Raw genomic sequence first — 26,256 nt, 5'->3', positions numbered from 1 at the left:
GATCCACTGCGGTCACGTGGGGACATCAACTATACAGTCTGGAATAGTCCATATCAAATGGTCGCATGAAACATGTCGATGCGGTTAGTGTCAATTGAATAGATGAATATATATCTGCCTATCTACAAGCGCCGTTGTTGGAATAGAAGAGATTCTCTAGTTCTTGTCCACCTCCCTCAACACAGTCACCTCCTCCCCAACTCCCCTCCCAGCCAAATTCATCCTCCTCAACTTCTTCCCCCACCGCATCACCACAACCACCAAAATCAATGCAAACAGCGTCAAAAATGCCATCATCCCATACACCCACTGCACCCCGACCTTGTCTGCCCATGGAAACAGGAAAAAATTGATGGTCAGCGCAAAAACAAGTCGATAGAAGGTCATCGCCGCCATCACATCATTCCCCAGACGCGGGGAGAACGCTTCAACCAGATAATTCATCGTTGGCGGTATTCCCGCTACTCCGCTGAAAGCGATGATGAACGTGGCCAAGGCAAGCACCATGTAGTGCCAGTGGTAGTACAGACAGGCGCCGAAGAGGCCCAGTCCCAGTGGCATGGTGACCAATATAGGAACCCAGAGGCTGTGTAGCCGGTATTCCGGTTTCCATTTACCGTTGTTTCGGGCGCAGATGATGAGTGGGAGGCGGTCGTTGAGGTAGTGGCCGTACAGTTGGGCGACGAAGACGCCGACCCACTGGGTAAATGTGACTGTCCTGGTTAGTTATTTTTCACTGGGAAGAGATGACATGTAGAGTTACAAGCTGCATTTCTCAGAGGCGAGAACCCGTATCCCCCCTCCTCCACCGGCTCCTGCAGATATACGGTTATGAAAGTCGTGACGGAAACGACCCACGCAAAGTAGATCATAACAGCCCCCCCAATACACACCGTCACTGGTGATAGCATGAGGCGGATTGGCCGTGCAATACTCTGCACAAACTGTCCCTTTTGACCCTTTGGAATGAATCGGGATGTGAGGAAATAGGTGGCTATTTTTCGCTGCACAAAGCCGTCTATCACTGGCACGGGTTCATCCTCTGGGGACCGCGCCCAGCGTGTATCATCTATAAATACTAGATAGAGGGTCGCCAGCACTCCTTCAAACGCCACGTTATACCAGAATTGTATCGTCCAGGATGCTGTTTGAACGATGAAGCCGGAGAAGGTCCCTGCGGCGGTGATGCCGAGCAGAATGGCGCTGGAGTAGATGGCGAAACATTTCCCACGGTCATGGAGGAAGAATGTTTCAGTGATTATAGTCCCGCCAACTGTTGTTCAGTTAATTTCACTTTCCGTTGCAGATAGATCAGACAGGAAAAGAGTGCAGAGCCGTACGAATAGTAGGAGCTGAACCACCAATAGCAGCGAAAAGTCTAGACACAACAAAGGCGTTGTACTGATTTGATCCCGTCATGCACGCAGACCAGATATTCATGGCCAGCGAGAAGATCAAAGACCAAAATATACAGGCACATTTCCCGCATTTGTCTGCAATTGGGATCCAGAGAAAGGGTCCAACGGCGAGTCCAGCTTGAGCTGCCGAGATCTATTTTATTAACAAGTGTCAGCTAAGGGGTTGGAGATAAATAATTGGTTGACAACTTACACTATAAGACATCTGCACAGCCGTTTTACCATAGAGTGCTGCTTGAGTATAAAACCCTGAGGCATTTGCGAGGGCTTGAATGTTGCCTGCGAATGCAGCCAAACTCACTAGGACAAGACCGGTGATCTTCTTTGCACGGGACCAATTCTAGCGACCTATGTTAGAACATCAATCGTATATGTGTGTATACAAGCAGTGATATACCAGTGGATCCTTGGGGTCATCGGACGGCTGCGGAATCAAAACGATGCCTCTACTGTTGACCTTCTGGACTGGAGATGCGACTCCGCCTTCCAACTTGGCTTCCTCAATATAGTCTCCTTGATGCTCTGGCTTGCTGCCAGACTCCGAGTCAGATCGATGTTCACTTGGGGGACTCATGATAAATTGATCAACTTTGACTGCGAGGGAACAACACAATGACTGTTGAGGTGTGCTCTGTGCCTTCCCTAAGTTATATACTAACTGCCCAACCCCTTGATCTAATCAAGGCATTCTGATCGGAGCATAATCGTACCAATCATGTCTTCCCCACGGGGTAATCCCATTAGAGTTTAGGGCAGGACGCCGCGTTTTCGAGTAGCACGGTCTAAACACGGTGACCGGTACCGGGTATGTATACTTTCCAGTTGTTGAACTTGAATTTACGGTGTTCTAGGATCCTTTCGTATCGGAACAATCCTTCGTTAAATATATGACATTATGGGCAATATACTACAGTCGCTATACCTGTCTCTAACCGATACATGCGAATAGCTTCATGTCAGTTATTTGGCGATTTATTGGCCAAATTGGTCGAAATGGAACGTTTTATCGGAGAATGGAATTTTTCAAATCCGGCCGAAATTTCGAAATTTGAAATTTCATTTCCCGTCCCTAGTGTGGGCAGTTAATAAAATCATGTGATGACAATTGGGAAGTGCATTAAGCGAACTTGTCACGATCATCAAATCATGTCCAATCCCTGACTAAGTGCGGAGTAATCAAATCGATTTACGGAGTAGTTCTCCAACTTGTCAGTATTATTGTATTTGTCGCGGTCTTCCACGGCCAACAACGGCATTAAACCGGCATTAGACTTTACCTCGCTCCGAAAGTCTTTGCTTACACCGGGATTATCAAGATTAGAGTATAGCTGAAATAAACAATTATATATGTAGATTTATTTACTTAATATTTGTGACTTTAACTTTTCATTCATTCTTCACCCGTTTAGCGTTCCTATATTGTAATAGTATACAAAATGCCCCCAAATACTCCTCTCTGGTCTCACCCCGATCCCTCCTCCACCCAAGTATTCGCCTTCCTCACCTTCGTCAACAAATCTTACAACCTCAATCTCTCCACCTACACTGACCTCCACCAATGGTCCACCACCGATATCCCATCCTTCGCCCAAGCAATCTGGGACTTCTGCGGCATCAAATGCAGCGTCCCCCCAGAGACCCAGGGGACCGGGCTCGACAAGATGTGGCCCCCACCAGCCTGGTTCCCAAAGGCTAAGCTCAACTACACTGAGAATCTTCTGGATCTTGGGCTGTCGTCTAAACCAGACGCGATTGCAGTCACCGCGTATAGTGAGATTGATGCGCAGACTAGACAATTGACCTTTCGCGAGTTGGAGGATGGGGTTGCGAGGTGGGCGCATGCGCTGAGGAATCTGGGTGTGGGAGTGGGAGATCGAGTTGGTGGTGTGTTCATTCCATGCTTTTTTATTCTTTATAAGGGGTGTTAAACTGATATTCTTACAGTCGTTCTGCCCAACTCCGTTGATACGTTGGTGATTCTCCTCGCCTGCGCGGCTATTGGGGCGATCTTCTCCTCCACGGCACCGGATATGGGCATGGATGGCATTGTTGAGAGATATCGCCAATTGCGTCCCAAGGTCTTCATCTGTGTGACGGAGGGGGTCTATGGCGGGAAAAGCTATGACTTCTCAGAAAAGATGGCCAAAGTCCATCGTACGCTGCAAGAGCAAGTGCCTGAGTTGCAGAAGAGTGTTGTTGTTCGGGGACAGTTGTTCAAGGGCTCAAATGTGTATGTGCGCATTTCCAATCTGTGTTAGTTCTAAACTGATCTTTCATATAGAGTTTCTGTTAAAGACATCCTCCCTCGGGCACGGCCAGAGCTTCGATACGAGCAGCTTCCATTCGATCATCCGCTTTATGTTTTGTATTCGTAAGTCTCTCTGTATACGGAAGAAGGATTGCGTCTAACTTTGCAAGATCTGGAACTACTGGTCCTCCAAAATGTGAGTCTATCCTCCTGTTACTGTATGATATGCGTCTAATATTGTATTTTTAGGTATATGCCACGCTGCCGGCCGAGTCCTCCTGCAACACAAGAAAGAACACATGCTGCAGAATGACATATCATCCGACTCGGTCTTTTATCAATTCACTACTGTCAGTACAGTCCCTAACCAGCCTATTAATATTTATTCTGACAACATAGACCGGTTGGATGATGTGGAATCACCTGGTCTCCGCGCTGGCCTGCGGGACCCGCATTGTGCTTTACGATGGCAGTCCGCTGCATCCCACGCCTTCGTCTCAACTGGCTCTCGTGGAACGAGAAAAGTCGGTATCAGCCACCTACCACTGTTCTAATTGATATTAACAATCGATAGAGTTACCAACTGGGGCACCAGCCCCAAATTCCTCGCCACCCTCAAAGCCTCTGGCATCTCAGTATCCTTCCCCCTGGACTCCCTCAAGAGTGTCAATGCTACCGGGTCCAACCTGTCCTCCGAACTGGCAGGATGGTTTTATCAAACCTTCCCTTCCAGAATTGCGCTCTTTAGTGGATCGGGGGGTACAGATCTTGTTGGTGGATGTAAGTTAAACCCATGACCCAGTAGGTAACTAGCATCTACTAAGAAAAATCTCATAAAAAGTGGTTATGCCCTCCCCCCTCTCGACAATCTACGCAGGCGAAATCGCCGGCGCTCCATTGGGCATCAAAGTCGAAGTCTGGGATGAGACAGGAACCAATGTCGAGAACACCGGCGCGGATGGCGAACTTGTCGTCACGCGGCCCTTCTTCTCCATGCCCCTGACCTTCTGGGGCGCGAACGGCAATGAGACTTACCGGAAGTCGTATTTCGATCAGTTCCCGGGTGTCTGGTGCCATGGGGATTATATTCGCAAGAACCCGGCCACGGGTGGGTATGAAGTATTGGGACGGAGTGATGGGGTTTTGAACCCGGGGGGTTAGTTTACCTTTCCATATGTGAGATAAGATTAGTGCTAACGTTGATGATGTTCAGGTGTCCGGTTCGGATCTGCCGAAATCTACACCGTTGTTGAGCGGTTCCCTGAGATACAAGAGTCCATTGCGGTTGGGCAGCGTCTGCCAGATACCCAGGATGAGCAGGTATTGCTGTTTGTCGTGCTGCATAAGGGTAAGCTGAGTGCGGAGCTGCGTGATGCAATCGCCAAAGCTATCAGGGTTGGTCTCAGTCCGCGCCATGTGCCCAGCCATATAATCCAGGTGTCGGATCTGCCGTATACGACTAACGGGAAGAAGATCGAGAAGTTGGTGAGGGATGTGGTGTGTGGGAAGAAGGTGGTACCGTCTGCGGCCGTGGCGAATCCGGAGGTGTTGAAGGAGTTTGAACAGTATGAGAAGTTGAGACATGTCAGAGCTAGAATTTAAGTTTGAATTTAGACTAGACAATATATGGCATTTGTTTTCATGCTTTTTCCTCTGTCCTTTAATCCATGAGGATCATATGCTCAGGTAGTGATAAATGATTGGTTTCTATGAGCTTAATATATATTTATTATATTAAGCTCGTTAAAACAAAACTCCTCTTTTTCCGGTCTTCCTATCTTGGATGAAGCTGACGACGCTGAACAAATTTAATAATATCTCAACACTAAACTACACAACACCCCTACACACCGTACTTGAATAATAATTATAATCTCGACTCAGCCTCCCCAATCCACGCAGCAAACCTCTCCCTCCCATCCGCCAAAACATCATACCGCAATAAATCCTTCTGGTATTTTACATTCGCCCACGCAAACTTACTCTCCCCAATACTCCAATCATATCCCTTAAAGGATGCATCTCTCTCCTCCTGCTCCGGCCCATCCACCATATGATAGAAGTCGCGATTATTCAGCGCACCCTTGACGTTCAGCGTGGTGCGGGGCTTGCGCATCGACTCATACAGCTTCAACACCCCATTTATGGTTTTGTCGGTGTTGTCGGCGCGTTTGTTGAACTCGCCCAGGAGGACGCCGAGAAGGGCGCCGTCTTCGACGGCCATGGCGGCACCTTGAGCTTGGTAAGGGAGGGTGGGGTGGCAGGCGTCTCCGAGGATGGTTATATTATTCTTTTTCATGAGTATATAGCCAAATAGAATGATAATGCGGTGTACGTACCTTAGTCCACGACTCTAATTCCTCATGATGCAGCAGTTTCCACTTCAATACGGTTGGAATGCAGGAGATAATCTTCGTCAGCCTATAACCATCAGCATCTACATCCTCGTATATAGATGGATGTAGTCATACACAGGATCCCATTTCTCAAAAGTCGCCCGCATCTCCCCAATATCTCCCTGTGCAGTCCTCGTCCCCGCAGGCATATTGTCCGGCCGCAACAGCACAAGATTAAACACCGTGCCGTTTTTAACTGGATAGAAGACACTATGGCCTCCTGGGCCGGCCCAGAGAGTTACCCCGTTTCCGTTGACGAGTTCGTTGATACGGGGTTCGTTGAGCGCCAGGAGGGATTCGCGGGGGAATGTGGCGCGGTATGCAAGGTCGCCTGTTTCGTAGGGAGGAGAGGGTTTGTCGAGGATTGTGGTGCGGGTTTGGGACCAAAGGCCTGATTATCAATATAAACACACATAATTAGATATATTTCGATAATTGTATGGGTTATTGTATGCTTACCGTCAGCACCAACAATCACATCAGCGGAGAATTCCCGTCCATCTTCGAGGTGGACTTTGGTATTCTCGACATCCAGCTCTGTTACTTTGGCAGAGAGTAGAATATTCACCCCGAGCCGTTTTGCTTCCTCGAGGAGAATCGCATGGTAATCTGCTCGGTGGATGACCCTGCACTAGTTAGCATCCAAAATAACACAAGAATAAATAAAAACAAAATTAAAGATAGACACATACAACCACTGCCCTCCCAACTCCTCCACAGTATCATCCCCAAGCAGCCTTTGAATAATCAACCCCCCATCGCGATAACTGAGGATATCCTGCCATTCAACCCGGGTTCCTTTAGCTTTGACCTGGGGCAGTAGACCCAGATGACGCATGACGCGGAAGGCATTAGGGGGGACTTGGATTCCTGCGCCAATCTTTCATTCCATTTATTAGTCACTGCAATAATTAGGGACGTTGATGGTATGGTAATGGAGGGAGGTACCTCTGAAATCTCAGGGCTTTGTTCCAGAACAGTAGCGTCAAGACCGGCTTTGCGACAGGATATGGCGCATGAGAGACCGCCTAGGCCGGCTCCGACGATGAGGATTTGCATTCTGAATTGAATGTAGATGTAGAAGAGGTGACTGTTTGGTCTGTGGTGTTGCTTATTTATAAAGATAATAAAGAAAGGTGAGAAATGGACGGTGATGCGCTGTGTAACTGTAAAGGTCGGACAGTAATGAGGCGGGGTGATAGGCTGTATTTGATTTGATTCGATCTGATCTCGTTTTTATTTTAGTATATTTACTTTAGTTTATTTGATTTTATTTTATTTCATCACTACCGGATCTCGAGGGTCACCGTGAAAAGCCGTCATGCATTCCCCGGGTTCACCGTTGTGAAGGGTTGAACCCTTAGAAGTTCTCGCGCTTTGGCCCTCGATTATTCCGAGGTTCACGGGCTTTGGTCTCGAGTATTCCAAGGTTCTCGGGCTTTAGAAGTTCTCGGGCTTTAGCCCTCGAGTATTCCTATCGGCTACCACACATCAAGTATAGAACCTTAGCGAAGCTTCCTGGATCCCCCTCATACGACGAATAGGAAGCTATAAGAGCTCAGCAAAACCCCTTGAACCCTTCTCTTCTTTCTTCATCGAATCCTCCTTGTACATACGCGCACCTTTAGATAGACAATATCAAGGTAGCCCGTCACAACCGTGCTGATGAATGAACTACAAAACATACAATGATGATGATGAGGAGGATGAGGATGAATTCTTAATCTGATCTAGCTTGCCTATCTACATGGCTGCTATGCAGTGTCGCGTTCAGCACCAGCCGTTCGGCATAGTAATTAGATACTCGTACATGAATGACAAGAATGGTGGTTCCAGGCCCTGAACCCCCCCTTTTGCCCCCTCGCCTTTGAAAAGCCTCATCAAGAAGCTTACCCTCAGCCTGCCACTGAGGATCCCTGACCCTTTTGCTGTCCTCGCTCACACTCACACCTAGCGCTCTCACGCACGCCGATTTATGCAGAAAGTGATTGAGACCGATCCGTTCCGTCCGCATCTGGATAAGTACCCCGACGATAGGGCCTTTGGGAGGCCTTTATCCACCCGGAGAGTCTTGCTATGCGGTTCGTCCATTAAAGCTCGTGTCGGTCTTGCTGTTGGTTTCGTCCTTCGCACCTGTTTCCACTGTTTAGTCCATAACTCTTTTATCTTTCCCTTCACTGCGCGTCTCGCTTTTTGCTACGCTAGGCTGTATGGGGACTAGTCGTACGGGACAAATAGCACTCGCCTAAAATTCCATGTAAACACTGGGTAATAATGGTTCAGCCGTGAAGGGCCGTGGATCACCGTCCCCACTTCTCTCGGGTTAATTTTCAAGTGACAGTCTTTTCAGGGACTCATTCCCCCCATTATGATGAACATTATGGTTGCTGACTAGCTCTTCATTATGCTATTTCATGCTGGAGGGACTAGATTAACGGTCAATATCGGTGGCCGTCATTGAACCCTAATAATGCCGATCGTGCAGATTTGAACTTAATACTGTCAAATCCATGCAGATAATTATTAGAAACCCCATAAAATGTGAATGAAAGCGGACCAAGGACTACCATTATCAGATGATCCATTAGCTATTATTCATCGGACTCGACATGACTGAACAAGTCGACGTACTCATCTGCGGCAGTGGCTCCGCCGGGCTCTGCGCTGCAGTCTGGCTCGCCCGCTGCGGAGTAAGCTACAAAATCCTAGAGCGCCGGCCTGGTCCACTCGACAAAGGCCAGGCGGACGGTGTGCAATGCCGGACAGTCGAGATATTTGAGAGTTTGGGTATCTCTGAGGATCTCCTCAAAGAAGCGCACCATATCCTTGAGCTTGCGGTCTGGTCGCCCGACGGGGAGGGCGGCATCAAGTGGTCGCAGTATTCAGCGGATACCGAGCCCGGCCTGAGTCACCAGCCACATGTTATTCTGAATCAGGCGAGAGTCAACGAGCTGATGATGGGGGATATACAGAGGTCTGCGGGTAGAATTGAGAGCGAGTATGGGGTTGAAGTGACAGGTGTGCATGTCAACAGCGAGGAAGCGAAAAACCCCGACGCTTTCTGCGTCGAAACAACAGCCATAAGCAGTGGAAAGGAGAGGAAGTATCTGTCAAAATATGTCTTGGTATGTTCTCCATCGCGTCCAGATCTTCTTTGTATGTTTCCTTGGGACTGACACGCAGTCGAAGGGGTGTGATGGAGCACACAGCGCAGTCCGCAAATCCCTGGGTTTCCAAATGTTAGGCGACAGCACCAATACCCTGTGGGGAGTTATTGACTTGTACCCACGGACAGACTTCCCGGACCTCCGGAAGAAAGTGATCCTGCATTCTGACGCAGGGCAACTGGGGATTATTCCCCGCGAGGGTGACTCAATGGTACGCTTCTATATTGAGCTCGACGGAATGGCCGCTCAGGACGTCACCCTAGCCACTCTCGAGAAAAAGGCTCGTGCCATCTTTCGTCCGTATTCACTGGAAATCACAGAGGTGGTCTGGTGGTCTGCATACTCAATTGGTCAACGATTAGCCGAATATTTTACCCAGGACAACCGCGTGTTCCTGACAGGAGATGCTTGTCACACACATTCCCCCAAGGCCGGCCAGGGTATGAATGTGAGTCTGCAAGACGGTTACAATATTGGATGGAAGCTAGCTGCTGTGCTTCGCGGCCAATGCCCTCCCGAAATACTAGAGACGTATGTCTCAGAGCGTCAGAAAACAGCATCCGACCTGATCAACTTTGACCGGTCCTGGTCGAAACTGTTTTCGACCACGTATTGTCAGGAGAATAACATCACCCCGGAATATATCAAAGAGCAGTTTGTCAAGTCAGGTAGATATACTGCTGGTCTAGCAACCAAGTATGAGCGGTCCTTGCTGGTGTCACCGAATACAGACACCCAGGACCTGGCGACTCACTTGGTGGTGGGGACGCGCTTCCCAAGTGCCCAGGTCGTCCGGCTCTGTGATGCTAAGGCAATGCAATTGGTCCGGGCCCTCCCTGCGGATTCTAGATGGCATATGGTCGTGTTCGCGGGAGATATTGCTGATCAGGCTGCTGCAGAGCGGCTGCAAAAGGTGGAGATCCTTCTTTCTCATACTAAGAAACGGAAATTTTGCAGACGTGGAGCTAATTCAAGGACAGCTCTCTACGGAACTTAATCATATCATCCGCCGGTTTACCCCACAAGACCAGGACGTCGATAGCAAGATCCAGTCTTTGCTTGTTGTATCGACACCACGGGTCAAACTCGAGCAGAAGAAAATCCCAGAATTATTTACTCCTGTCGCGGGGAAATGGAGAATGAAATGTAAGAGGTTTCTTTTCATATTAGAGAAGTATGGCTAATCCCATAAAGGCCTACAGAAGGTGTTCGTCGATGACGAGAGCTATACCTCGGGCCATGGCCATGCGTATGAAACCTATGGCATTGGTCGAACCGGGGGTTGTTTGGTAATTGTTCGTCCAGACCAATGTGAGTATATGATAATTCTCGTAATATATTCTAAATGTCGGTGACTAAACGCTGTATCTTTGAATAGATATCGCACGGCTGAGTTCGCTGGAAGATTGGGCAGGAGTTGCACGGTTTTTTGAGGGATTTATGCTCCCCGTTGCCCACAATTAGGTCCATATTATATGTCAATTTTGAACTATAAGACTGAAGAGTACTTTTTATTTTATCTCTATTTTTTTATATATATTTTTTTTCTTGCGTGATGGACCATTCGGAAGGAAAACTAGCATGGTTTATTAGCTCTCTTCGATAGACTACAAATAGTAGGCTATGGAAATCCTCTGAAATACGTTGGTAGTATAAATCAATAGATACTGATTTACAATTCAACATCCTACTAGTATTATATCTCATGGCTCTCATAAAATAGGCATTAGTGGGGATATGAACAAATCAGCCGTGGAATCAATATATTGATCGCACCACATAACTAGATAGGCATTTAATTCATACGAAACTCATCATCCAAAAAAGCATTTCAAGCATGTATGCAGATCTTGCTCATCCATCAGCCTATGATGATTCCGCTAAAGGAACAACCAGAGACGTCGGAACATCCAAATTAGCACTCACGAATTTTGACTTTATATTTTCGGATTCTAAAGGGCTTTTAGCCCCTAGAAATCACCATGGAGGCCCCATTACCCCGTGGTGGTGGCCTCTTTCACGCGTTGAATTCTGCGACTGAGCACGCGTCGGAATCAGGATTTGACCCTCTTGAAGCACCAGACACACCAACACCGGCAGTACGAAGCTCTCAGGGGCCTTTAGAGACCCATATAAATGACAACAAACCAGAAACTGCCCGCAGAGGGTACAAGCGAAGCCCAGACAGAACCTGGACTCGGGATCGAAGCAGGTGTCCAGACTGGAGCAGTGAGATCTTACGAAGCAGCTCCCGGATCCAAAAACCGAACCAGAAACCCTCCAGCTATAGAGGAACTACACGGGCACCCCTGAACGACATCAGCAGGCAATTCCAAGCCCTAGCAGGCAATGTAGAACAGGCCTTTGAGCAGCAGGCTCGCAATCAACAACTGACGCGTCAACGGGACCTGGAGGTATTGTGGACGCGTTTTGTGGAAGAATTGAATTCCCGGAACGTGCAGCAGCAGATCTGTGAGGAGAACTACCAATTTGGAATCAGGCAACCAGAAAATGAGGTCCAAAAGCTTCGGAATCAACAGGCAGAGGCCTATAGGGCCCCAGTCACTACCCAGCAGAAGGCAAAGCACGGTCAACCAAGCAGAGCCGCAGATGAACCTGCATAATACGCAAGAACAGGCGGTTATTCGGCAGTCCCAATTCTCTCACAATCCCTCCCGGCCCGCCACCAAGCATAACTCCTGTGATGCTGGACGTCCTTTGCGACCACCTCGCCGAAATACCCAGCTGATACATCGAAAAGATGGCTAAGTTTCTATGGGACGAGGTCAACATATTACCGTCGTCATCCAGTATTCAGGGTGCTCTTTCTCGGGCTGGCCGGACCACAAAGAGAGCTCAGCAGGAAGCCAAAGACCAAAGCCCTCAACTACGTGATTTCTACCAACACAAATTGTCCGAGTCTCGTTTACACTACCTTATCTTTGTTGATGAATCTGGATGTGATACACCAGCGGGATGTAGGCGGACTGGTTGGTCACCACTCGGCGTGACATCAGTCCAAGCGTCTAAACTCCATCGGGGCCAGCGCTATTGGATACTGCCAGCATACACTCAAGATGGTATTCTTCTGTCTGGTGTTTTTAAAAGATTCAACCGATGCGATGTTGTTCGAATCGTTTATTGAGCAACTCCGCCAGCGCTGTGGGAGGTGGCCGGAGCCAAAATCCGTGCTTATTATGGATGACGCATCCCTCCATCGTTCAGATCGAGTGAAGCGATTGAGGTCTGACGCGGGAGTCAGACAATTGTATCTGCCGAGTTACTCTCCGGATTAACCTTATTGAGGAGTTTTTTGCCGAGCTTAAAGCTTAGGGTACTGGTCAAGTAACCTATGGGGTGTTCGGGTAAACTTGGGGGGTGGGGTCTAGGCAGCACGAGCCTAAAACAAATGTGGTACTAAACCAGGCGGGTCTTCCCCGCATTTTAAATGCCGAGCTTACGTGCTTTATAACCAACATTATGGATGAGCCGCCTTTATCCGAAGGCAGCACAAAGCTACTTATTTCATTTTACCCTTGTGGTCTAACACTCAACTAACTTTCCCCTTCGATTATCGCTCAGCTGGTTCAGCCCGGCATTCCAACCGCCTCATAACGTGTATCCTTTTGACCCTTTGAATTAACAAATCTCACGGGAAATGGAAAACAGCCGACACAGCATTCCACCTTCAAGACGAGCATGTGAAGAGTGTAACCGGTAAGCCCCTTCCCTATGGCCCACTATAGCTGGTAACTTTTCCACTGAACCACCGACGGCAGGAAGAAAACAAAATGTTAGTTGACGCCCAACCTCCTGAGAACATGACTTAGCTAGCCTCCAGACACGCTGACTACTAAAGGTGACATGCGACGACCTGTATGTGGCCTCTGTGAGCGAAATGGCCTTTATTGCAAATTCCCCACCCGTCGGAGGAACTACAAAAGAAATACACCTAGAATGGGTTCAACTTTGTCGAACAGGTCCAAATATGTTGGTCAGTATACGGTCTGTTTTCCTGTTCTCCTTAAAAGCTAACGGCGCAACATACCTGGTCAACACAGTCGCTGCTCGGTTGCAAATGGCCAATGATGTTCCCGACGGTATCCTGCAGAATATCCTCAGGGATCTGAGATCACAATCACCAGATCACGAGTTCCTCCAAAGTGCAATCCCAGTATCCTCCAGAGGGAGTCCAAATCAGCTCTTGGATTTTCTGATTTCTCCGAGTCCGAGAACCTATCCTGAGCCAGTCTCAATGCGTGACGCAGGTAGAGATACTTTACCAGTTAATAACGGAATACCCCAACCTGCGGACGAGTCTACTCCTTCACATATAAACGACCTGCCTCCCTCCTTCTCAACAGCACTCATCGAAGTCTTTTTCAAGAAGATCCAACCCTGGTTACCACTTTTCCATCGCCCAACCTTCTACAACACCTACATCGCTCCTGAAACAGGCCACCTCCGAAGCCTGAAAAGCATGACCCTGGAAGAACGATTGATCATCTGGAGCCTATTCTCCCTTGCTGTTCGACACTCCCACTCAAGCAGCTTCCCTTGCGATAGTGTGTGTGATCAAGAAGTTGAATTCACAGAAAATGCTAAATTCTCCTATGAACAAGTGCGGGCCCATGTTGCAAACCCTTCCTTGCTCTTTCTTCAGGGGTCGCTGCTTCTAGCATTTGCTTATTACACGTCAGGCCTCAGCCACCAGGGGTGGATGCTGACGGGCATATGTGTCCGTATGGCATATGATTTCAACTTACACGTCATAGACAAAGATCACAGTTCGGATATAATACCGAATGACTGCGTTCGGAAGGAAGGACGCAGAAGGGTCTGGTGGCTGGTGTGGGAGTTGGATCGGTTTGGCTCTATTGTTTCCCAACGTCCCTTTGCGATCGACGCCAGATCAATTGCAGTGTTCTTACCTGTATCAGATGATACTTGGTTTCGAGGGGAGCCTGTGGCGTCAGCAATGTTAGATCCAGACCCTGTAAAGGCATGGCAAACCCTCCAGGGCTGTTGTAACCAGGACGAACGGGCGTGGTTTTTGGTCTGCATTCATTTGCTCTCCGCGGTCCACGACAGCGTCCGGAATGGGACGATCGCTCCAGACAACCACATGGTCTTGGACGCCATCCTGAGTTGTTTCCGGTTAGCCCTACCTCCGCGATTTTCTGTTTTGTCAGAGCCTGTCTTGTTTAACTCGGAGAACTTCGCCGCATCCAACTGGATTATCTCTACAAATCTGGTTCTTCTCTCAGCGCGAGTACTTCAGGACCTAAGCAACGGCTCTGTGCAGTTCTCCACTGCCTGCTTTAAGCGCCACGTCTCAGAGCTCCTTCATATAATGAAACTCTGGCCCCCGGAATTCATGAGCCTTGCCCATCCTTTCATAGCGTGTACTCTCCTAGGGCCAAGGGGGGTATTTATAAGTCACTCTGGGAGCGACGATGACTGCATATCCTCGCATTTAGTGAGAGAAATGGTAAAATTGGGCCTTTCTCATTTTGCCAGCTGTTATGGTCTGGGGTCCACCCTATCCGGTATGTTTCAAATGCTCCAAGCACTGTAATCGTCAATAACTAATGTTGAATTGCAATAGAACTGGCCCATATGATCGAGTCAGGTGATCTCTCAAGAGACCTAGCCACTCAACCCGCTGAAAGATTGAGGGCTCTGATCCCTGCCGCCCCTGAATCACCCTCAGACAGCGCATCCCATATGAATGACCAACCCAGGATCCCTGTTGAACATTTTCAATCACGAAACCCAGAAGGGTTTCCCTTGGCGTTTGGCACTGCCGATCATCAGTCAGATGTCGACGAGTCTCTAGTAGTTCCCGATTGGATCCCTTCCGCTCTAGCAGCGAACAGCGTACAAGGGAGTCGTTTTGATGTAAATTGAGACGAACATTTGATGGCGTCGAGACTCAGGCGAAGTCGGACAGAGCCATGACAAAGACCTGAGCATAGAGATCACTAGACAGAGAGAGATGAAGAAGATGATGCTATTCCTGAAGGTCCCAGAAAGGAAGGTCTATCCAACAAAGAGAGGCGGTGGGCGCTGTCACCTCAGGCATCTGCCCATCTATCAACATCTAAAATCTGGTTTGGTAAATACGAGGCGTTGGATTATCACCCGGGCGAATGAAGGGCCGTGCAAAGTACGCTGGGTTAGATTCATCTTTATCGCCAAGATCAATTCCTCTACACGATCCACGTACTATTGGGACTCGTCCATACCCAAACTCAGCGTTTCATCCTGGTAATCAGATAGCCTGGTCCGAACGTGAGAGACCCAACACAGAAGGATTGATTACGGATAAATCATCAAGTTTCTGGTCGAGAGAAGGCAAGTAATCTCCCTCGTAAATACAACAGTATTAACAATAAGCTTCGTTCTCCTCTCTCTGTTTACTCGACCCCGTACTCTATTGTAGATATAATATAATATAAACATTACTCAAACTTCACCACATTCTTCAATGATCCCAACCCCTCAACATCCACCTCCACGGCATCTCCATCCTTCAAAAACTTCTGTCGGAAAAGTCCCACTCCACTGGGCGTCCCTGTCATCACCACCGTCCCCGCCTTAACCGTCGTTCCAATGCTAATATGCTGCAGAATCTGCTTCACAGTCCAGATCATATCATCCGTGCCAGTATCCTGGAGCACCTCCCCATTCACCCGCGTCACGTACTTGAGCTTCTGGGGATCCGGAATCACACTAGGACTAACCAGTGCAGGTCCAATGGGCGCAAAGGTATCGAAGGACTTGGCGAAACAGTACTGTCCGCCGCTGACGTCGGGGAGTTGGAAGTTGCGCGCGGAGACGTCGTTGCCGGCTGTGTAACCCAAGACGCAGTCGGCGAGGTCGAAGTCCTCGGGGAGGTTCTTGATATCGCGGGAGGTGACGAAGGTCAGTTCGCCTTCGTAGTCGAGCATGGGTTGGGCTTTAGGGTGGACGTGGATGAGGTCGGTGGGACCAGTGATGGAGGTGGCAGGTTTGGTGAAGATGATGGGGTAGGGAGGGATTTTAAGCTATTCATTATTTTATCAGTAACAGAAGTAGACAGATAGACAGATAGATGAAAGGAACATACGCTGGCTTCATTTGCATGCTTCTGATAGTTCAGTCCGACACAGATAACTATCGGCGTGGATTCAATGGGACAGAGGAGCTTAGAAACTACAACAGGTTCTTCTGTTGTTCTGGTGAAGCCATTCTGAATGTTTCCTTCCAGTCGCTGGACGGTGTACCCCTCATCATTCTGGGAGAGCAGATCCCCATAGTGAGGGGCTCCGTCTTTTTCGAATCTCACGAGGCGTTGGAAAGACATGTTGAGATAGAATTTTTGTATAATATAATTCAATTAACACATATAATTAAATATATACTTGTAGACAAGGAAATTTTGTTGGAGATGGATGAGGGGTATAGATACGTGAATACCGTGGAATGCCTTTAGTTTGCCGTGGGACGCCTTGGTTTGCCGTGCAACGCCCGTTCCCACTTGTTTTGATCCGGGGGAACTTTCGACCTATATACCATGCCAGACTCAGGATGAGGAAATACGCTCTGATTTTTGTCCACAATTTTAGGAGAAATTAAAAAATTAAGCCTGAAATTTAAGGAACAAAAAAGAAAGCGAAAATGACCATCTCCAAAATCCGCGTTACTCGCCTAGCGCACGTCCACTACGCGCATCCCGACCTCGACAAAGCCCTCGAATTCCTCCAAGACTTTGGACTCGTGGTCAAATCATCCAGGACCACCCAGACAGGTAGCAGAAAATCCTATCTCCGTGGCTATGGCACTCAACCCTTCATCTATGTCGCGGAACAATCTTCCGACTCCCAGCGACATTTCCTAGGCGGGTACTGGGTCGTGGAGAGCGCTGAGGATCTTCACAAAGCCGCCTCTCATCCAAATGCCGTCGCGGGTATTGAGGAAAGCATCGCCCCAGGAGGCGGACAGGTCGTGAGACTGCGTGATCCAAACGGCATAATAGTTGGATTCGTGCACGGGCAGACGCTCTGCGACACGGACGAGACGACCTCCCGCTTAGAGGTGAAAGAGAGCGAGTATACCAGCAGTAAGCCCAACGAGGCGGTGCGCAAGGACCGCAGGGGCGGCTTCCGGCGGTTCCAGAAGGGGGCTTCGCCTGTGCATAAGCTGGGTCATTATGGACTGATTGTGCCGGCGGGTGTGTACCAGGGGACCCTGGATTGGTATTGGGGGTTGATGAATCTCAAGCCGTCGGATTATGTCGTGAATCCGGAGACGGGGGTGACAGAGACGGTTTTTAATCATGTGGATTTGGGGAAGGAGTATACAGACCATCATGTAGGTTTTTTATTTACTTTCGTGATGCAGTTGCTAATGTGGTTGTAGAGCTTCTTCCTGGCCTCTTCAGACAAGGTCCAGCGGACATCCATCCATCACTCCAGTTTCGAGGTTAATGACTTTGATACGCAGGTGCTGGGGCATGATTTCTTGCAGAGTAAGGGATGGGTGAATTGCTGGGGAATTGGAAGACACATTATGGGAAGTCAGATATTCGACTACTGGTAAGTTCTCTCCTTACATCTGGAAGTTCGCGAAGTATACTAATTCAGCAGGTTCGATGCCTCCGGAAACATCATCGAGCATTATTCAGATGGAGATCTGGTCAATGAAGACTCCCCCGTGTCCAAGGAGCCCGCAGGACCGCAGTCACTCTACGTCTGGGGACCGAATGTTCCCCTGGCGTTTGTGAGTGGGAAAGTCGAGGATGCGGAGGGATATAAAGTGTTGAAGGAACCGGATGTGGTAAAGGGCGAACCGGCTCAGTATAGTTCTGTTTGAATTGATAAGATGTGTATAGCAGCATAATGATCTATCTATCTTCATTAACTGCGTTTATCATGGCGTAAATATGTTTTGTAGTAAAAACAACAAACTCGCGACAAATCGAACTTTTGAAATTACGCCGCCGGCTCCGGGATTACACTAAGCCAGCTTCTCACTGGTTGATTATTAATGTGCCTCGGAAGTAAGTGGGGGAGTTCCGTGTCTATGGGCGGGGGTTAACTAAAAGTTTGTCGGCTTGGTTACTTATCATCGCAATCCGAGGTACTGGGTAATTCAATCTAGTCCGTCATTTTGAGAATCACATGAACAGTTATGTCCTTGATGACTTAAACACTCGGCTTGGTAAGTTACCGTTGGAAATTCTTCCTCTGAAATTACTCAACTGACTAATTGATGGGTCGGCTTGATTATTCATTTGACCCCACCACTAGTTAACTTAGTTAACTTAGTTAAATTAAAACTTTGATTGAGCATTAGAATTAGCTATTTACGACAGACGAGATAGTAATCCTGGCTGAGTCAAGTTACTTAACTTTAAACTAATTTAACTGGTGGCAAAGTTGATTAGTGAACACTCCGCCCTCTAACTAACTTACTGAGCCCCAGGATTAGGAATGTTCGGTTTCAAGTGCAGCAGCATAACAGGGAGGCGAAAAAAAAAATAATGAAATAAAAAGAAAGAGTTGCCAACTCAACCCACTGCGTCCGTAGGTTTGTCACTTCTCTCTGGTGGACACTGAACCTGAAGTTAAGACATCAACAATTCTCTTATTCAAGCCACATCGAACAAGTGGAGGTTGAGTCCCTTAGCCCTTCAGTAATCATACATTATGCCTTCAGCATCAAAACGCTCAATTCTTATCACAGGGTGTGTCACGCCGAAATCCCCTTTTCCCTCTCTCTTTTTTCTCACACGTTTCCTCTTATGAAATACATCTGACTGATGAATTTCGAGATAGGTGCTCCTCTGGTGGAGTTGGCCATGATCTTGCCCTTGAATTTGCCGCTCGCGGTTTGCGCGTCTTCGCAACTGCTCGATCCACTAAATCGCTCTCTAGTCTAGATGAGAAAGGCATTGAGACGTTTGAACTCGACGTCATGAATGAGGAGAGCATTAGGGCACTGAAGGACGAGATTGTGAAGCGAACTAGTGGAAAATTGGACATATTATTCAACAATGCTGGCACAAGTATGTGTTCTGTATTCCTTTCAGATCAGCCATTAGCAGGCTGTCAACTCGTTGACCCAGTTCAAGCCTACTGACCGGATTCTTTCACAGTGTATGAAGCCCCAGCAATCGAAGCCGACCCTGCTCGCATCCGTAGCATGTTTGATACAAACGTCTTCGGCTTGTTTGATATGGTTTCGGCATTTACTCCTCTTCTATTAGCCTCTACTTCCCCAAAAAACACGCCACCTGTGATTATCAACACCTCGTCGGTGCTAGCTCGTCTCCCTTATGCGTTTTCTGCTGCGTACAATGCCTCGAAAGCAGCCGTGGCTTCTTACAGTGATACTCTTCGGATCGAACTTGAACCACTCGGCATTAAAGTTGTCACATTATTCATGGGCGAAGTCGCAACGAAGCTCATGTCTCCCGATAATATCTATTTCAGCTCTGGGAGCATCTACACAGATGTTTTGGAACGGACCAAGGAGAGAAGTCGAAACCATGCTAAGAACAGCATGTTGCCAGAGGAGTTTGCTAGACAAGTTGTCGAACAAATACTTGTTAGGTCCCCCCGGCATGGAAATGGTGAATATGTGTGGAAAGGCACAAATGCTTGGGTGGTTTGGTTCCTGAATGCCGTGGGCTGGAGAAAGATATTTGACGGCCTAGTCAAAAAGATGGTCGGCCTTGACGACAAGCAAGTCCAAAAGGCCATTTTGCAGAAGGGCCAAGCGTCTATGAGCAAAGGACGGATGTACAATAACTAGGTAATTTACGTATTGATTGATAATAGTCGCTTGGCACCTCACGTTCTGGCCAAGATCAGGCGAAATTGGTGCTGGCGTGTTACTCAGGTCTAAAATCAAGCGGGTTGTCCATGAAAGCAGAGGGCAGAGGGAATATATTAGTGTATCCTAAAGTTTAACCCACAAATCACATCAACGCTTCTGCGTCGGAAGTCACGCATCAGGAACATGAGCCGCTTTGTGGATAAATTAGCGCATTCCTGCTACACTGGGATAATTTAAACTGAATACACGGATCCCACAGTCGTTGAGATTTCAGCAAAAGGTTCAATCTTAATACCTCCGCCAGGTGCTGGCCTCTCCCGCCGAATGCTCTATGCTAAAATAGCCCGAACTTTCGAGGTTGGCCCGAAGTTTGCAGAACTTGCTAGCCTTCGCCTTCCGTTCGAACAAGATGTCAATCTCCAGATAGCTCAAGCCGAAGGTCTCTGGCAGTCTCCAGTAGCACCAGACGAGGCATAGAGCTGTCGTGCCAGCGAAGAAGAAACAGGTCTTCCCCTTCCAGTTCCACACCGTGGGGCTTAGCATACGCGGAGTCATCCAGTTGATGAGAATTCCGGCTAAATTGTACCCTGTTCGAGCGATAACCACTGTTTTAACACGAAGTCGAGTCGATGGGATTTCCGCGACCAGGACGTAGCACACGGGTCCGATGGTCATATCGTACACAAATGTCAGGAGCAAAAGCAGGGACCCAAGAGTCCAGAGCTGGCCGCGGGATGTTGGAAGAGCGCCGGCAATGCCGCCAACCAATAGAATGGCTAGTAGGGCTGTTAGACCGCTCAGATACAGCCTGCGACGTCCGAAACGCGATAAGAGCCACCAGGAGATCATATTGCCAATTATGGCTAATCCGTAGACGCCGAGGGAGAGGTTGAAGGCGTTGTTGACACTGAACCCAGCCTGCTGGTAAAATGTTGACGCCCAGCCCATCAAGCCGGTCCCGCATACCTGCTGTGTGATCCAAACCATACAGGCGATCTCGGTTCGTCGGCGATCAACCCCTTTAAAGGCGTCTAAGTATGAAATGCCTCCGTGGTCTTCTTTCAAGTACTTTTCAATCTCGTTAGTATGCTCCATCATAGCGATTGTCTGGTCGACGTTGACTTTGTCCTTCCTGGTTAACCTGGTCAACGACCTTTTGGCGTCACGCTGTCGTCTGTGGCGGATAAGCCACCAAGGGGATTCCGGAGCGAACATGACTGCGACCAAAATGGGGAAACATATCGCCCACTGAAGTGCAAAGGGAATCCGATACGACCACTGGGACGTGTTGTCGACAAACGTCCTCAGTATTCCTGAAGCCAAAAGTTGGCCCAGGACCCAGCACAGGTTGACATTGCTGAGTAGATAAGCACGTAGCCTTACAGGCATCACTTCCGCTGCATATGTGGTCGACAAAGTCTGAAAAATGCCCCATGGGATCCCACACAAGATTTGCGCTGCCAACAACATCCGAATGTTCACCGCAAAAAAGGATAATAGAATGCTCAGCAACAGAAAGGCCAATGCGGAGACCATGGTCCAGCGGTATCCGATCCGATCGGCGACATAGCCATTCGCAAGTAGCCCGACTATCTCGCCGGCCTCTGCTGCAGATGGTAAGGCAAATTGCCACATTGGAGAAATTTGATACGTGGAGTCCGGAGTCGGTGTCCCATATCTTCGCTTGAATGCCGGAAAGGTGAAGAAGTTGAAAATAAGAAGGGTATCAAAGCCTTCCATTATCAGGGTAGAAGACAAGATAAACGACCAGGCTATGGCCTTAGGGTACAAGCGGCACCCGCGAAGGAAGGTCTGTTTCTGTTCTGCCTGAGTGGCCGCCCTAGCCGGAGAGTCGAGTGGTCGCAATTCAGGCAATGCCGTCACGAGCTGGTCAATGAGGACGGCGGTATCAGTTCGACTGGGTGTCGCGCTATTCGGGCTGCTTTGCTCCGTATGTGAAAAGGACGGAAAGGGGCTCGTCTTGCTGAGGACCTCGTTTCCTTGAGCCAGCTTTGCAGTATGTTCCAGACAGTACGAGGGATGCACCTCAGAGGAACCGGGCGAGCCCATGGCGCATTGAATGTCACTCTCTTTGGATGCCGGCATCATGGGATGCGACGACATGTCAAGTTATTCCATTCGGCAAAACTCGACGTCGGAGCATGCGTAGGGGAGAGATCTCGATTGACTGTTTTGCTTTTCTCGTCTAGCAACATCTGCGTCCCCAAGCACTGATAGAGAAGAGGCTCCACCTAAATATTGAATTGTTCATTTGAAGGTTTCTCGCCACGCCAAGAGCAAACCCAACAACTCCCGATCCGACAACCTCAAACTGTGCTAGCCATACACCTTTCGATAGTAATTCGGGAAGTGGCTTGTCTCTCGAAAGCTACCAGACGCACGGTCTTGGCGTTCTGGAAGATGGGCTAGACCGCTGGTGCACGCCCGGTTCCGAATAGTCTAGACGGCGGGGAAAACCTTAAAATGCCCGCGAACCACTGCAGCGCCCTTGAACGCCCGCAGGTTCACTCTCTTTGCTCCATCCGATTTCTGCCAAGATGTCATTGATGCTTGTACCATCGGACAACCCCGAGCTCCATCTGCCGCTTAATCATTCCTGCCGATTCCATTCCAGCGTCTCCCACATCCACCAGTAGAGGGAATATAGAGGAGTGATCGCCGTAATCAAGCGGGAATGACTACCTCATTGCCCAACGCCTTTGACAGTCTCCAGAAATTCATGCTCATTCGCCATCTGAGTGTTTATAGCCGCCTGATGATATTGTCTTCTACCACAAGAACATGGCAACTTTTTGGATTGGTAGGTTGGGCTAGTGGACCGCCTAATTCAGTTCAGATGACTACGACTGTAAGACGCTGTGCTCGCTTGCTGCGTTTAGGCTACTGGCTGCTCTGCTTGCTCGCGGTAAGCCGTCTGACTCTCTCAACTAGTTGCACAAATCTACGTAAATTAATAACTCATCAAGTGTGGAGACTTGGTTTACAATTGTTCTTCCAACTGACCTATTTGTCTGATGAAACCGACGTATAAGCCGCACGGAACCTTCTCGGAATCCATCAAACATAAAAGAGTACACAAAAAAAAGACAAAATCACAACAAATGAAGTACTCATTCAGCGGAAAAACGGGTTCTACCGACGCAATATTCCCTTCATAAAAAGAATACGTTCACTACTAATGACCGCTCCCCCTTTTCAGGAAAAAAGAAAAGGTAGTGAGCAGTCGCCATCAAATCAGGCCACGGTCCGATAAAGGCAAGCGTGAGACAGTCCCATACACCGTTTCCGCGGGTTCAGCAGGCGTGGAGGTCGGATGTCAACATCGCGGCAGCCAATCGCCCTCATCACTTTGCAAGTCCGATAACTCTCTCGCCCCGCTTTCTCAATACTGATTCCTGTACGAGCTCGATTTTAGATTTGGTTTTGTTGTAACAGAACCGTCCGTCCCTATCTCCTACCTACCACGACGATCTAGGTTTCGGGCTCAACGGATAATTTTGTGAACGGCGGCTCCATTTGCCCTTTGCAGGACGATTGCTCTTTGCCAATGGTCACGGATGCCTGCCCTTGTCCTTGGTGTATTGGCGGGCCTTGTGATGTAGAAGGACCGCCCGCTAAGAGTAGTCTCCGAGTGGCCTATCTGCCAATTGCCGGCAGATAATTAGCGCGGTACCTAGAAGGGTTTCAGACTTATGGACGCCACTGTAAGTAAGATGGTTTGTATTATGTTAAGTTCCTGTGGGCCAAGCTCCGTTTATATAGATAAGGGTCTAGCCTAATGCATAAGTAATGCGTATCAGGATGACAAGCTCAATATAGGAACTCCAACACTTGGAAAACAAGAAAGATTGAGGTAAAGCTGGTTTCGAATATTACATAAAATAATAGTTGTTTACACTTACACCCTAAATGATCAGAATGACCAAAGGATACATACACTGAACAATGGCAATACACCAGTGATGCTACGTCTTAGCGTTTGCTGAGACGACAAACATCCTGCGCACGTTCACGCCATGGTAAAGCTCATCCTCGTGAGGATTCAATGTTTCCTGGCTGCTAATGCGATATGGTTGATCCGAGGTCTGGACTGTAGTGAGCACGCCTTCCGGTTCGATGTCCGAACGCCAGTATTGCGGAGCCGATGACGAAGCGGACCGCACCGCGCTCAAGACAATCGGCGTGCGGTCGGCGCGCATGCGATATCTAGGGTTCCTAGAGTCACGGAACCAGCGGGACAGTGGGCGCACAGTGACCATACTGCCTGCCGCGATGCCCAGGCTGGCTTCGATGTTAGACCAGATGGAGATGTTGGCGGTTGCGTCTAGGTCGGGATCAGTTGCCGTTAGCTCTGATTGCCTCACTCCATCTTTTGCTCTTGGAAGAGATTGGCTGGCGATAAACTCACATAAGAAATCGGGGTCATTGTAGTCCTTGAGGTATGGGATGCGGATAATTACGGCAGCGCTGGCACTGGAACAATTGAGGTTAGCAAATGGTATCAAACAAAGAGGTTGCAAATGATACACGCAACCCATGCCCAGAATGCCGGCCAATGCGGCCTTAGTGCCTCTATTCATCTGCAGCTTCCATACGATCCAAAAGGGCAAGAGGCCCAGAGTAAAATCGCAGGCAGCGGCGGTGCCGCTATAGACATAGGCCATTGCGATGATGCGGTTGAGATTCATACAAGAACCGTGGATGGGGGTCATCGGATCATTGATCAGCCGAACTCGTTGCCAGAAATACGAGACCGGTTGACACTGCAGCGTCAACATGAACCAGAAAACGATGCTGACGATCGATGTCACCCCTATGGATGCGTACAGGATGAGCCGGTGCACATGGGAGACTGTTAGACGGAGGAGGGCCATGGCGATGGCTAATCTGGCTATTACAACTACCCAGACGTAGCTGCATTGACCGAGCCACCACCACTAATGGATATTGTTAGTCAAATGCCGCGATACGGATCAATGCGCGGAACACATACAAACATCGCTGCTTCGGTAGTCCCTCGCGCAAAGAGAGGGGCAAACTTCTGGCCTATTCCGTACAGAGCGCCGATGATGCCGCACACGGCAAACAGTATATTCAACATCTAAGATGCACTCAGCAGCCAATTTTGGGTTGACCCAGTTTTGCTGTTCCGCTTACCATTGCAAAAACCATCATGGCATCGTCCCAGCCAAAGGCCCTCACGATCCAAAGCCGGACAAAGCATCGTAGGGAGACGGAAATGAACGAGATACCCAGAAAAATAGTCGTGACGACGAAGATCGCTGTGCTGCGGCCCCCCAAAGGAAGCATGTTTCTTCCCAAATCGAATACCAGTGCTCTACCCAATGAACACTTCGCGCTCACGGCACGCTAGAATGCGTAAGCCGGCAGGCGGTGATGTGTTGCGCATTCGTTTCGCCTCACGGCAGGCGATGAATGAAGGAGGCAATTCAAGAAGACTTAAGAAAGAAAAAGCAAAGTCCTTCATCGGAGGCCGCGCATTACCCTCACCTATGGGCAATAATGGCAATGCTGCCGAGTGGAAGGAAGTGTTGCGGCGCCGTTGTATCCGGCCGTAAAGAGCCTCCTAAGACACCGTAAAACGGAAGATACGCAACGAGTGAAGACCAGGTGGGCACAGAATACCTGGCCGGGCGAGAGTTTGGCAGATTATTGCCGGCAGGTCGACCGGAGCATTTAGTGTAATAAGTGCCAGTAGCGGGGACCGTTAAGAAATGAGTCGAGAGAGTGTTGTGGACTCGACCGCGGCATGGTGAATCGCGACGGCGACGCTTGTATTTATGGGTCCGGCAGGAATGAATATTCAGCGCGATGTGCGGTTGACGTATCACGTTGGTAAGGGGCTTCCAGAAGCAGCAGTTCAAACCAGAGGTTGGCATCCATTCCATGGTTCGTCCAGCGGTGGTGAAAAGCTAGTCCCAGGCCCGTGGCGGAGAGTGCGGAGAACTTGACTCAAATCTGACGTCCGTCGCTATTCGTTTGGGAACCCGCCATGTGCAAGGTTTTCAGATGCCATGGATGTGATTCTGGCCTTGATTCTGGCCTATCAGTAAACATAGGGACGTTTCTGCCTGGTCACCCACCCAGTCTACCCGGAATACCCTCAAGTTAATCGGACACCCACACAATTTAGTGCTAGCGTAGAATATAGTGTGTACCTT

At 48.8% G+C, this 26,256-nt stretch overlaps 8 protein-coding genes across 8 annotated transcripts; 4 read left to right on the top strand and 4 right to left on the bottom strand.

Moving 5' to 3' along the window:
* Window positions 1-2,854: 2,854 nt before the first annotated feature.
* N7474_008317 (uncharacterized protein) lies at window positions 2,855-5,268 on the top strand (the record flags this gene model as incomplete). The annotated part of the gene is made up of 9 exons (XM_057199727.1): window positions 2,855-3,302; window positions 3,363-3,648; window positions 3,700-3,789; window positions 3,837-3,862; window positions 3,916-4,016; window positions 4,066-4,190; window positions 4,241-4,446; window positions 4,508-4,822; window positions 4,880-5,268. The coding sequence occupies 9 exons, from the start codon at window positions 2,855-2,857 to the stop codon at window positions 5,266-5,268; spliced, it is 1,986 nt and encodes a 661-aa protein (XP_057050428.1).
* A 265-nt stretch (window positions 5,269-5,533) lies between these two features.
* On the bottom strand, window positions 5,534-7,121 carry N7474_008316 (putative salicylate hydroxylase; the record flags this gene model as incomplete). The annotated part of the gene is made up of 6 exons (XM_057199726.1): window positions 5,534-5,956; window positions 6,006-6,087; window positions 6,138-6,453; window positions 6,522-6,688; window positions 6,755-6,942; window positions 7,011-7,121. The coding sequence occupies 6 exons, from the start codon at window positions 7,119-7,121 to the stop codon at window positions 5,534-5,536; spliced, it is 1,287 nt and encodes a 428-aa protein (XP_057050427.1).
* A 1,550-nt stretch (window positions 7,122-8,671) lies between these two features.
* On the top strand, window positions 8,672-10,693 carry N7474_008315 (FAD binding domain-containing protein; the record flags this gene model as incomplete). The annotated part of the gene is made up of 5 exons (XM_057199725.1): window positions 8,672-9,187; window positions 9,246-10,142; window positions 10,210-10,375; window positions 10,424-10,540; window positions 10,608-10,693. The coding sequence occupies 5 exons, from the start codon at window positions 8,672-8,674 to the stop codon at window positions 10,691-10,693; spliced, it is 1,782 nt and encodes a 593-aa protein (XP_057050426.1).
* Window positions 10,694-15,693: 5,000 nt separating this feature from the next.
* On the bottom strand, window positions 15,694-16,577 carry N7474_008314 (fumarylacetoacetate hydrolase family protein; the record flags this gene model as incomplete). The annotated part of the gene is made up of 2 exons (XM_057199724.1): window positions 15,694-16,278; window positions 16,341-16,577. 2 exons carry the CDS (start codon window positions 16,575-16,577, stop codon window positions 15,694-15,696), a joined length of 822 nt encoding a protein of 273 aa, XP_057050425.1.
* Window positions 16,578-16,891: 314 nt separating this feature from the next.
* N7474_008313 (2,4,5-trihydroxytoluene oxygenase) lies at window positions 16,892-18,049 on the top strand (the record flags this gene model as incomplete). Its single annotated transcript, XM_057199723.1, has 3 exons — window positions 16,892-17,584; window positions 17,633-17,808; window positions 17,860-18,049. Coding segments are annotated over 3 exons (1,059 nt in total), but the record flags the coding sequence as incomplete, so codon positions are not given.
* Window positions 18,050-18,921: 872 nt separating this feature from the next.
* On the top strand, window positions 18,922-20,029 carry N7474_008312 (SDR family oxidoreductase; the record flags this gene model as incomplete). Its single annotated transcript, XM_057199722.1, has 3 exons — window positions 18,922-18,959; window positions 19,051-19,280; window positions 19,371-20,029. 3 exons carry the CDS (start codon window positions 18,922-18,924, stop codon window positions 20,027-20,029), a joined length of 927 nt encoding a protein of 308 aa, XP_057050423.1.
* A 312-nt stretch (window positions 20,030-20,341) lies between these two features.
* N7474_008311 (putative MFS sugar transporter) lies at window positions 20,342-22,159 on the bottom strand (the record flags this gene model as incomplete). The annotated part of the gene is made up of 1 exon (XM_057199721.1): window positions 20,342-22,159. One exon carries the CDS (start codon window positions 22,157-22,159, stop codon window positions 20,342-20,344), a length of 1,818 nt encoding a protein of 605 aa, XP_057050422.1.
* Window positions 22,160-24,039: 1,880 nt separating this feature from the next.
* Window positions 24,040-25,384, bottom strand: N7474_008310 (uncharacterized protein; the record flags this gene model as incomplete). The annotated part of the gene is made up of 5 exons (XM_057199720.1): window positions 24,040-24,398; window positions 24,483-24,547; window positions 24,602-25,011; window positions 25,068-25,175; window positions 25,232-25,384. The coding sequence occupies 5 exons, from the start codon at window positions 25,382-25,384 to the stop codon at window positions 24,040-24,042; spliced, it is 1,095 nt and encodes a 364-aa protein (XP_057050421.1).
* Window positions 25,385-26,256: the final 872 nt, after the last annotated feature.

The sequence above is a fragment of the Penicillium riverlandense genome (genome assembly GCF_028828495.1).
Source record: "Penicillium riverlandense strain IBT 135883 chromosome Unknown utg000007l_segment0_segment0, whole genome shotgun sequence".
Lineage (NCBI taxonomy): Eukaryota > Fungi > Ascomycota > Eurotiomycetes > Eurotiales > Aspergillaceae > Penicillium > Penicillium riverlandense.
Note: the sequence above shows the minus strand (reverse complement) of the source record. Positions and strands in the feature narration are given on the sequence as shown.